This window comes from Ischnura elegans, chromosome 7 (genome assembly GCF_921293095.1).
Source record: "Ischnura elegans chromosome 7, ioIscEleg1.1, whole genome shotgun sequence".
NCBI classification, from domain to species: Eukaryota; Metazoa; Arthropoda; class Insecta; order Odonata; family Coenagrionidae; genus Ischnura; species Ischnura elegans.
Genome location: NC_060252.1, coordinates 31,087,286 through 31,099,917, shown reverse-complemented (window position 1 = coordinate 31,099,917; position 12,632 = coordinate 31,087,286). Strand labels below are relative to the sequence as shown.

The 12,632-nt window shown below is 36.8% G+C and overlaps 1 protein-coding gene and 1 long non-coding RNA gene across 2 annotated transcripts in view; one reads left to right on the top strand and one right to left on the bottom strand.

Moving 5' to 3' along the window:
* The window catches only part of LOC124162951, a 375,165-nt gene extending 366,925 nt beyond the window's left edge, over positions 1-8,240 (top strand). Inside the window, exons 17-18 of the mRNA XM_046539721.1 lie at positions 1,781-1,907; positions 5,473-8,240. Of these exons, the coding sequence (XP_046395677.1) occupies positions 1,781-1,907; positions 5,473-5,766 (421 nt within the window). The 3' untranslated portion in view covers positions 5,767-8,240. The remainder of the gene's footprint in view (positions 1-1,780; positions 1,908-5,472) is intronic.
* A 2,082-nt stretch (positions 8,241-10,322) lies between these two features.
* LOC124162822 overlaps positions 10,323-12,632 on the bottom strand; it is a 32,962-nt gene continuing 30,652 nt past the window's right edge. Inside the window, exon 5 of the long non-coding RNA XR_006865684.1 lies at positions 10,323-10,732. This is a non-coding gene — a long non-coding RNA (uncharacterized LOC124162822). The remainder of the gene's footprint in view (positions 10,733-12,632) is intronic.

Genomic DNA, 12,632 nt, shown 5'->3' with positions numbered 1-12,632 from the left:
TTTCTGGGGGAGGGGATTCGCACCTCCCGTATTCCATACTATTTTCATAGATTTCCCAGACGTTTTCATAGATTTCTCGTACAGCTAACTGGTGCTCTAGGATAGAAACATTTTTTCCTTATAACGGACACATTTGGGAAAGTTGGCACATTTGCAGAAGGCTATATCAAACAGTTTTGTCGCCTCCTTAGTAAAAGACTTTAATAAGTCATCCTATGTTTTCTGAAATACCGTTTTACTCTTTAGAATTTGTCATATTGTTTTCAGTACGTAGTGTGAGATGAGTTGAAGTACTCTTATTTACGTAACTACTAAAATAGACGCTTTTTTCCAAGCAGCACATACCTACCTTGACAGAAACTTCAGTGATATCTTCTTACTCGAAAATATGGTCAATATAGTCGGCGATGGCATAAAAGAGCATCAGGGGCGCCGACTTATAAAAAATATTGGGGGGCCCATATCAGGGGTCTTGCCCCGGAGAAGAGGTTAAATTCAAAGTGCGTCGAAGCACCGTAACACTATCATAATTCACACCACTTGTTTCCAGTTAACCTTCTTACAACCTTATAATTATTTGTTTTAACACATTGTTGAATGTATTTTAAAAGGTAACTATCGTCAAACATGGCAAATAAAAAATACCAATATATTTTTATGATTTCACAAAGTATAATACAGCTTAATTATTACCTTGCATTATTGAGGGGGCTCCGCCCCCCCTAAAGAAACTTTGAGGGGGCTCGGGCCCCCTCAGGCCCCATGGAGTCGGCGCCACTGAAGAGCATACACTCATCCTAGTGACTACCCTTGACAACTTCAGACATGATTTACACGTTTTTGACTGAAAAAAAATCTCTATGTCGCGTCATTTATCGCATGAATAGCGTAGAATGAGACTGTGTGTTGCGGATTGCCTTCCCACTAAAACTTCTTTCGGGGACACGATAAAAGGTCATTTTCTCGATAATTAAAAGGAATAGAGTTGACATATTTGATCTAAAATATCAAGGAAAGACCAATGTTGTACACCATTGGAATAAATTAGTGCTTGCTAAAACCAAATTAAAATTATTTACATTTTTAACGTTTTTCGTTAAAAATTTCGAAATTTTAAGACAAAATGGCGAACAGAAGATATTAACCGATTTTGAAAAGAATTCATATCTGTAATACCCACATGGGTACGCAACTTTTGCCGGGTATTACGATTCGCTCCTAAATAAAAGTGGCAAAAAAAGGCACCCTAGTGTCCTACCCAGGGAAGTGCCACTATTGCAAGCATATTAACCAAATAGATTTACATGTATTTTGCTCGGATGGTACTGGGACCGTGAGTAATCATCGTGCTCAGGAGGAACGTACTTACCAAGTTCCACTGTATTTGTGTCGCCTCTCCCCGTGGTTAGCCTGGATAATCAGGAGTCTGCTGTAGTTTGTTCTGGGCACCAAGTAGCCTTAGTATGCCACTGTTGTGTGTGATGAACAGAAAATTTCAAAGTGTTTTTCAAATTATTTTTGGATTTTGCATGGAAACCAATTTTGATATACTAAACTGGTACTAATAACATTTATTAACTCCTCAATTATTTGTAATTTTCTTGGTAATAATTAACACTTTGCTCCATAAGTCATTTCATTGTTCAAAAAAATATGCAAGGGTGAAAATATTCACCTTTGAAACAAGTTGAAAAGCCTAATTGTTCTTGTGCTGAGAGTGTGAGAGAGAAGTGTTTTCTGTATAGTCAGCTACATGGAATTGCATGTTCTCCACGTATAGGGAAAGGGACCTTCGAGTCATAAGGCCGTTTGTGTATGTGCGGGAGAAAACAATAAGGCAGTTTGCTGAGGGGAAAAGGCTGCCAATTATTCCAGAAAACTGCCCAATGTGTTTTGAGGCTCCGAAGGTGAGTACATGACTGAATTTTCCATTCTTTTCTGTTGTGTGAGGATTCTTTATGAGTTATCATGTTGTCAAGTGAAATAACATGGTAGAAACTAAATTAATAGATGTCTTATAAAGAATGAGGAGCAATGCATAACTTGGATTTATTTTTATTTGTCTTTAGTGCCTTATGCGCGAGCAATTTTATGTTTTCGTAATGCACGCATGTTATATTTTTTTTGCCTTTTGGCCTTAATTCAAACCAGAAATAGCCAATATGTTAAATTTCATTGATTATTTATCATTAAATGCTTGCAATAGCATGCAAGTTTTTTCTTTACCACCATCCTGTATAGATTTCTAAGATGACTTTTTCATCATTCATCAGGATATGAAGCTAATTGACTCTTATCACACTGCATTTTTGTGAAATGAAGTAATTTGATTTTCGAACATTTTCCAAAAATAATACTCTTACAATAATACTCTTCCTCACAATTATATTTGGTCTTGTAGGAGTCCTGTGTATACAATGTGAAATATTTTATGTACTTTCAAGGAGACATCGCCAAAGTGATGTTCGGGATCTGGATGTAAATGTTATTATCTGTAACTTTATAGGTAAGGTAGAAAAAGTGTCACGGCTTTCTTCAACATAGGCCCGGGTTCGAGAGATATTCACATGTAAAGATTTCGCGCAGCATCAGCTCCCTTGAGTAAGATAGTCTTCTCAAATGTGGTTGTGGCGGTGTGGTCTTGGGCGTTATAATCCCCTAATCTGTAGTTGATATTCCGGGTTCGAGTCCCAGCGCTGGCAATATTTTTTCTCTCTTCCAATTTTCGAAATCACTGTTACATTTTATCCCAATTCGTTTTATTTATTTACTTCGCGATTTTTTAAATTTAATATCAATTTATGGATTTTAAACGAAACTCCGAAATGTTCCTTACTACGCGAATTAGAGGACGTTTGTAATTACTTACACATGAATTTCCGTGTAATGTGCTTATCATGTGCACCGATGCACACCTCTGCCTCGCATCAATTAACCGATTGTAAATCTATTCATGAATCGTTCCCCGGTTTTTGACGCGTGTGCCTCCACTTTCAATGCCTTTTTTACATTTCTGCAGCACCAGTATTTTCCAGCTTCAACGTTTTTTATTCAAAATTTCATTTCCTCTAGGCATTCCCTCCATTAGATTTCTTCACCGGCCACGCACTGTCTTCCCAACGAATCTCGATCTTTAAAACAGAATGTCCTTACACTCACCATGCCTACCTTATGACCTGCCTTCTAGCGTCCTTCAAATACGTCCCAACAACCCTCCGTCCACAACTGACCCTCAATAATCCCTGAATAAGGCGCCAAGGCCCAATTGTGTGAAAGCGGGTGCGAAAGGTAAACATAGAAGACCTCGAAAACGGCTTGAGTAGGCTGCTGAAAAGCAGGATCATTGTGCTGGGTGGGTGGAAGGGGAAACTGGCTAGGGTCAGTAACTGAATGTGAGGATAGGCATTGGTGTTTGTTTGTTGATAAGAAAGACTTGAGATTACGAATATACGAAGAGGCTGTGGGAGCAATGGCTAGGGCAAGGATGATCAAATTCCCCGGAAATTTGCGTGTAAGCAATTACATATAAACGTCCTATAATTCGCGTGGTAAGGCACAATTCGGAGTTTCGTTTAAAATCCATAAATTGATATTAAATTTAAAATATCGCGAAGTAACTAAATAAAACGAAATGGGATAAAATGTAACAGTGATTTCAAAAATTAGAAGAGAGAAAAAATATTGCCGACACTGGGACTCAAACCCGGAATATCAACTACAAATTAGGGGACTAACGCCCTAGACCACACCACCACGGCCACATTTGAGAAGACCATCTTACTCAAGGGACCTAATGCTGCGCAAAATCTATACATCTCTCGAACCCGGGCCTATGTGGAAGAAAGCAGTGACACTTTTTCTACCTTACCTATATAGTTTCAGATAATAACATTTACATCCAGATCCCGAACATCACTTTGGCGATGTCTCCTTGTTAGTGTTTTTATTTTAGCTGTAATCTATTTCAAAGACGTCACTGTAGTGACATCCTATATTTTTTTATGTGGTACGTGTAAATAGTTCTATACCCATAACATAGCGGTGAAATACAACTATGTAATGTACTTGTTCATCGATTTTGAAGACGTTTGATATTAACTACCGCCTAAGAATAAAGAAAAAAATAATAGGAGAGTAGGTCACACCAACAAAACTTGTACTAAGTTGCTCTATGTGGTTAAAAACATTGAAAAATCAGGTACATACATCTGTAGTTATATGTTACACAAAATACATAACTGAATCAGGGCTGTGGGAGAATACATATTGCAGGAAGTAGTTTGGTAAACTTCAGTATCCAGCAAAAAGATGGCAATGAAACACGAGTGTCGAGTGCCAGATATGATATCTGAACTCAGCTGTTTCCATCAGTGCCTTCATGACTGTGATTTTGAAATTTTTTCTTATGGCTTTAGTCTCTAATGCAGACTGGCAACTTCTTACTGCTGACATTTTACAGTATACGCTTTATGGCTTACGTGTTCAATACCAATGTTCATGCTCAGAAAGCAGGGGAGTACAGAAGCTCAATATGTGAAGGGGGATAGGCATGGGTATTAGTGAACCCTTCAGCTGCAGTAGCTTGATCGCAAGTCTTCCTCTTTGTACAATAAAATTTGCCAGAACCTGAAGTCTTTTTTTTGGCAGAGGGGCAGAGCTGGCAAGAAGCCCTTGCGGCTCCCTCCCAATTTTTTTCCCAAGGGCCCACAGGAAAGACCCCATCCGATAAGGAACACATTCATGGAGTATCATTTGGAAAAATTATTCCAAGGGCCAAAATCTTTATAGCAAACATAAAATGATTAAATGATAAAAATTAAAGATGTAAATACATTACCATCAAAAATACTGTCTTCATTCTCATCTCTGGTTCAAAGATTCTGACGATGCAGAAAATTTTCATTTTCACCATCAGAATTGTATGAAAACTGTGAATGCCTTCATTAGAAATAATTTTTTCTTGCTAAGCTTTGGGTAAATTTTTCGTGATTCTGCAAGTACAACATACTTTCTAGCATAATTACTGTTACTTGCCACGATAGTGAGGAAGTTAAAAAATAACACGCGCACACAAAAACATGGAAAAGGGCAGATCTGGAGATGGTTCATGGGTGTGAGCAAGTACAACTAGTGGTAAAAATATCAGAGCACATTGAGAGGATAATGGATGGACAGGGTAGTACCTCAAGAGAACGATTGACACTGCTAAAGAGCAAGGGAGGTTCTAGTTTGGGTAAGATAGGAGGTTTTCCAATTCTCTCATTCATAAAAGAAAGAGTTTGGGCCAAATAGATAAGGAGAGCCTTGGAGGACAAATAAAAAGAAATGGTTGACCATTTATGTATGTTTTTCCCCAATCACCGGTACTTAAACGTTCCCCACAACTGAGGGTTTAAATAGACCTTGTAAACCTGCTTATAACCTATCATAATCTGACTGCCCTGATCACATGTGAGTAAATTTGCTTTGCAGGAGAGGCACCGAACAAAGCAACTGCTTGCGCAGCAGGAAATACTCTTCCCGCGCCTCTTCTGGAGCCTGCGCTCTGCGCTCCACCCGCTGATGAGCGTGAGGCGCACGGGCGTCGAGAGTCGTTTGTTCTCATCCATCGTGCGCCAAGTGCAGAGTGGGGGGGAGGAGAGCAGCAGCACGTCGGATTCGTCGGACCGGGAGGAGGACGAGACAGGTCAGGAAGAGGAGGAGGAGGAGGAGGTGGAGTTGGGGGAGGGGGGAAAGGAAGTGGGGAGCGAAACGGTGGCGTCGTGAGTCGTGGTCGAGAAACGGTGACACCGACTGCAATGTTGTACAAATGACTGATTTATCCCGTGATGGGAAGTGTTGAGCTGATATGGCTGACATTGAATTGAGTGAGCTCCTTCCCACTACTGCCGTAAGCAATAGAACCATGGGTTTGGAGTCTACCAAAGTCTCTGTTAATTACACTCTATGTATCAGAACCACATGAGGGGAGACATTGAAATTCAGTCACGCGACTCGCTACAAGCTATAATCATATCCAGGAGGTGTTCATAAGCCTGAAGGCAATCGTAGAATAACTCCTGGGTAGATAGCCTCTAGCTGGTTGTGTGTATTTGGAATTTGGAGTTTGAATGTTGTGATAGCTTTTTAAATTTTGTTTTAATCTGTTAATTGTGATATTGGTGAGAGTGAGTAATTAACTAAGTTTTGGGTCCACTCCTGCCCATAGCAAAAGTCTTACATTGCTCATGGTTGTTGGAAGATATCGGCTTATACATTTGATATCCCATTGAGAGGAAGAAAACTGACCAACTGAAAAACAGAACCACTCAGATATAAACTGGTGGCAGTATAGTTTGGTTGGTGGTAGAGTGCTTGTTGCTTCTTGGCCATACTGTCATCTTTGAAAGAGAAACATCTGAAGGACGCATAATACTGCCGTGATTTTTCCTGGTAAATGCTAAGTTATGTCACCATCATTATTGGTGGTTCAATTTTACCATGGGGTAATGCATGGAGTGAAAGGAGGTATTGGTATATAGCACTTCAGTTTTTATTATTAATGCCAAAGGGAAGAAAAAATTCTGTATTGCATATGTACAGATGATTCGCAGTGTGAATGTTATGAAAAATATGATATTTGTTGTTTATTGATGAAGTTGACAGAGATTGTAATTTGATTAATTTTATGAGGTTAAAGATTGATGTGCCGTAATTGGTCAATGAAGTTTTAGAAAGGCATCATTTTAAGAGCTTTTTTTTTTAAAACAGTTGAAGGAATACTAATTGGTGTGCAGTGGTTTTCATTGCCGACTACTTCCTTGAAATGCTCAGAAGAACGATTTTTTGTGGAAGGAGGATTTCTACTTTCACTGTAGTCAGGATGACAGTTAATTTATCAGTGCCTTTTGTGGGAAGACAAATTTGAAGTCTGTTCATCAGTCCTGGTTGGACGTTTTAACCCTTTGACTGGTGTTGATTCCCTTTCTTCTCAATCACGAGGGATGGCTGGGTAATTTGCTGGTTTGGAATAGGCACCAGGAAACAAGGTGTGACTGTTTGAGGTTGGGGTTATGTCATTCAAAGGGGTGGATCAGGAAGTTCATGAGTGTTAGTGCTGAAGTGTAGAATGATGGAGCTGAACCTGTCTGCTATGAAGGCTTGATTTTCTTACAATTGATCCATCATCAGATTATTAATTGCCATTTGAGTGTGTCTAAAGCCCTGGTTACTCTATATATTAACATGTACGGATTTGTGCGGAAGTACATGAACAGGTAAACGAATGTATGAATGCACCGCATTACCACCCAATGTGTGCGAATCCATGAACAGAACATAGAACCTGTTCTAATTTGATTCATACATTTGTCCTGGTTCTGTTCCGGTCCATCAAAATCACTGTTGCATTCTGAAATTAAGTCGTATGTGTTTTGTACCATGTAAACAAGCCATTAAAGATTGCCAGATGAACTCACTACCTAGATGTTGTGGGCTGATCTTGTCACTATATGTACTCTGAATCTTTTCTTTCACATACTTACTTATATATTTCCTTGAACATATTCAATTCTTGTTGCAATCATTTGCCTACCAGGAAGACATTGTTGAGCAAAAAATTTGATGACTGTTCTAAACAAGGCTGTATTGCAGTCATGGGTTAAGCATATTTGCAATATATTTGGGGGTTATGGTTGTAAGTGAACACATTAAATTGAACAACTCTCTCAGTATTACCATCTCAAAAAAAATATGTTTTCTGGCTACGGCATAGGCTCAGAACTCCTGCTGTGTGGTGAGAATGAGAGTAATTGTTACAAAAGTAATCATAAGTTGCAAACTTCTACACATCCTTAATTCCAGCGTACTTTCAACACTATATTACAAGTCAGAAGAGCAATTCTGATCCACCCTTTCAAATGAAAATATCTCAAACCTCTGGTGGCCAAGCCTTGCTCCCTGGCATACAATTCGAATCAGCAAATCAAGCGGCCACCCCCTGAACAAGAGAAAACTGCATGTACTACCAGTTCCCTGTTGTGTGGACCAACACTTGATGTAGACAGGCAGAGAGAGGCCTAGGATGTTTGTTGTTTATAATTGGGCTATTTATGATGCAAAAGACGCTGTCTTCTCTTGCCAAGAAGTCAAGTCACCTTTGGATAATGTCGCTGAATTCAAAGGGATGTATATAATTATGTAACTACATATACTTGAACTTACTTTTTTGAACGAATGGCAATAAATTTTATTGAAATATTTATTGTTTATGTTCATTTTGATCATGTGCTCAAGGTAATGTGTCAATTAGCTTTAATTTTTTGGCATCCGCGTCAAACACTTTATGTATATACGGTGTTCAACTTTTTTCATTCTATGTAGCTATAGATATATATCAGCATTGTCTCATCTCAGCAGATGACTGAGGACATATTGAGATAAATTTTTGAAATAAGGCAAATATTGACCAGGGTTTACTCCATAGGGCCCAAAAATGTCAAGATTATAGCATGTTTTAAGAGAGTAATCATTATCAACAATAACCAATCCAGCGGAAGGTATGAAGGGAGCCTAAAGAAGCTGTTGGCTGCCTCTTCCAAATACCTATCTCAAGTAGCAATGTAAAAATTATTTAAAAATTTATTGTAAAACTCGAAGGAGCTATGAATTATACTTTTTAAATTGTTTTAAAACACCTTGTAACTAATTCAGCCTCCTTTTAAAATGATTAATTTTTATGCTAATACAATATAAGTAAACACGTTTGAAATTACGAACTGTGCCAGAAACAGTAAAAAAATGTTTTCGCACGCAGTAATTATCCTACGGCAATATAGTTTTGCATGCGTGAATATTTCGAATGAAGTAGTACAAGCATCATGAGAAATAAAGAATTCCTTATCTGCATGCTTTCACTGACTGCCCATCATCACCCGAGACGTGTTGAAGACATTCAAATCTGATGTCCTTGTTGGGATTATAAGGCAAATGTAATAGTAGATGTCATAAACTTAGGTCTTATCCCTTTTTCGTATGCAATAAAGTACATATTGAGAGTGTTTTCAGGCATTGCTTGATTGCATTCTCGGATCATTCAAAGTCCATTTTCGATGATATGCCTTCATTTTGGGATATATTTCCTTTAAATTCATTATTTAAAATTTTAGAAATCTTATGGAAGACTGCCAAAAAATACTGCTTTATGGATTTCAAGAAGGCCTGAAAACAGCAAAATTCAAACTCACTTTTGAAAAAAGGGATTCATTTTTGGTAGAAAAAGTCTCCAAACTCATCTGTATTACTTCTTTTATGTAAAGCTACTTGTCAGTTATTCACATTCACCTCAAAGGAATAAGAATTTTTATACTGGTTCATTTTATCACATTGGTATATGACTGAGACTGTATACTTACCAATGAAAATTTAAATGAGTGTTTTAAAAAGATTTCAAAATAATTACCTAATTATTTCAAAATTTTGTTAAAATGATTTAAAAATTATGTTGGAAATGATTTCAAAATTATGTTAAAATGATTTCAACATTAGGTTAAAATGATTAGAAAATAATAGTAATCAAATTATTTGAAAATGTGTGTAAAATAATTTTGAAATTGTTTTAAAATAATGTTCACATAATTATTTTTCAGTGAAATTAAAAAAGGAACATTTTATGCAATAAATAAGCCATTACTTTCTACATATCCATGTATACACTACATATTAACAAAATGAGATCAAATGGTACAAGAATTAAAAAGAGCAACACCTAATACATTATTTTAAAATTATTTGAAAATCTTGAAAAAGCCACGAATTTAGCAATCTTATGACATTTTGATTTTAAAATTATTTGAAATAATTTTTAAATCATTTTTCAATATTCTTTTGCTACTTGGGATCATGCAAGGGTGTGCTCTGATCTAGGTGAAGGCATTGAATGTTCCGAGTGAGAAATCCTCACAGCACAAGGGAAGGAATTCACCTCCTTAATTTTTAAAATTGTTTTGCCTATGTTTGATTTGGGGTGAGCTCTTCCTTTAAGTTTCAAAACTAACATTGTTAAAGCCCAGGAGTGAGTATCACCAATTTCAAGTATTTTTTTCTAGGTGTGTTTGCACCGTTTTCAGCTAATATATTTAGTAAATTATGTCTGACAAGATATCCAGACCGTCATATACTCACATCAAATCTCGCCTCTTGAAGTCACTTTCTTTGCAATTATTTAATAGAGATGTTCACCTATTGCTGAATTCTGTGTAAAAATATATTTAATAAAATGAGGTTTTTTTCTTGACCTCCTTTTTAATAGAAAATGAGTTTCTTGGATTGTAGGTCTTGTGTTGAAGAAATTAAAATGCAATTTTTTTTATATAAATATATTTTAAAACACATATAAAATCATTTCATTTCATCATTGTTTCATCACATTAGCGTATTCAATCATTGTTTTTTTTTCCCCTTTTAACATGTATTTTAATGAGAATGAGATGTTTCAACATGTAATAAGGTGGCTAGTATAAAAATTGAGAAGAGAGCTGCGTCATTAATATTCTTCATTGTCGATTGGCGATGATTATAAAATAAATATCTTTGGTAAATTGTTGTTTTCTTTATATGCATGAAAGTTGTTTGATGTGCTGTGAAAGAATTGCTGAGTCCTCCTCCGTCGTTTGAAGTCCAGTGCCCTCCGTACATACAGCGGGCGGTTAATTTCATTTCTGCCGTGGAATTCCATCTTCAGTTTCGAATATTTCTGAAAAGTAAACAATCCCTTAAAAGCAATCGTACATTTTGCTCCACACAATGTGCATTGTTTACATTGGGGCGGTATTTTTTTTAGACTCGTGCCCGGGGACATTCTGGGGTGATTATTTTTATGAAAGTTGTAGTAAAGAGGGGCACATCGATGAATTGAAAACGTATGGCTATATAACGTCTAAAAACACCAAATAACTGTGGAAATTTTACAGAAATAAGATCACATGCCTTTAGATTTCCAAAACTAAAATTTTTCATCAAGTGTTTTGAGTGAAAATTATTTTCAAATGTGATAGAATAAATTTCTCCACGAAAGCCAATGGTTTCCAAACGAGAGTATTTATTGGTCTAGGTGTTTGGTATTTATTGCAGGCCTGGCCGACCCCCTCAGCTAGGCCTCATGAAGGGACCCTCCTTAACGTGGGATTCAGGGGTCCTCCCCCGGAAAATTTTAGGAAATTGCATGCACGTAAATGGATTTTTACGCTATTCTGGTTCTTAAAAACTATAAATGGTAAAATCAGCATTTTCTTAAGAAATAACTATGCGTATGAAAAGTTAGAATTACACAGCTAATTAATGTTAATGATTTATTATGGTTCTATTATCTATTATTTAGTGAATTTCCGCGCTTAAATCTAAAAAAAACCTCTTATATAACTTTTCCGAGTAACAAAAAAGCATCAGATTCTCTATTATCTCCTCATACCTTTGTTTGGTTGAACTTTCATATAATCTTTTTACACTTTGTATGTTGTAAATAAAGCAAATAATAAAAAAGTATTATTTTCTAATTGCAAAAAAATTGGTTCAAGTAATATGAGTCTTCCTTTATTACGCCTTTTACATACGTTTCATGATGGACGTAAGCGTGTTGAGGCCCTCTTAAGCTAGGGACTCTCGGTGAGCGCTGACCAGCTGACCTGGCTACACCGCCCCTGCACATGCCATTGGCTGGGTTCACCCATGATGCAAATTTTAGCCCTTATGCCACGCCTGAAGCAAAATTCGAAGGCATTGCCTTGTCTTTTTCATGTATGTATATTATAATAAAAAAATAACTATAACTTGCATTCAGAAGGAAAAATGGGTTGCTTTAAATATGAATTGGGGCCATATTATTACAGATAAACCACTATAAACCATTATAAACCACTTGTCAGGAAAGGAGATATTGATTTTGCCCTAGAAGTAGGAACATGTGAAATTTTCTACAGATGCATATGAGTGATAGATTACCATGGAAGTCCACTTTTATTAATAGCGCTTTTGCGTTCATGTTAGATTCATTAGTAATGTAAAAGTGGGCATCTACGATATTACCTACGACACCTATTAATGACCATCAATGTCGCAATAGATCAGTCTTAGCCAAGGTCTCTAGGTAAGCACTGGTTTCTCAGTTCAATTTCCCAAGTCAGCTCCTTACTGTTGCCAGAACATCCAAAATACCCATTTCAACCAAATTCCTTAAGAAAATCATAAATAAACATTTGTGCGATCTTTTAATCTTCAGTCTGTTTCTGTGGTTTATTAACTAGACACTTAAAAAACAGAATAAACTCTCCGGAGTTGGCTGTGACCATAAAAAATAGTCCGTGTGAGTGAATAAAAAATGGCTGACAAAAACTTCTTGAGCCCTATTTCACTGCGACTTGGTAGCGATTTATAATTAAACTGAAACTTATATTGGTTTGTGCTCAAGAACGCTATAAGATTTTGGTTTGATGATGCTGTACTATTTGATGCTGTACTACATACAAAATACTACACTCCGATTTCTTCATGACGGACTGCGAGGGATACCTCTTCTACTGTGTGTACAGAAATGGACAAACTTTTGATGCCAAAGGACAACAGTTTGCTGTTCAGGGGTAGATGAAGACCATATTAAT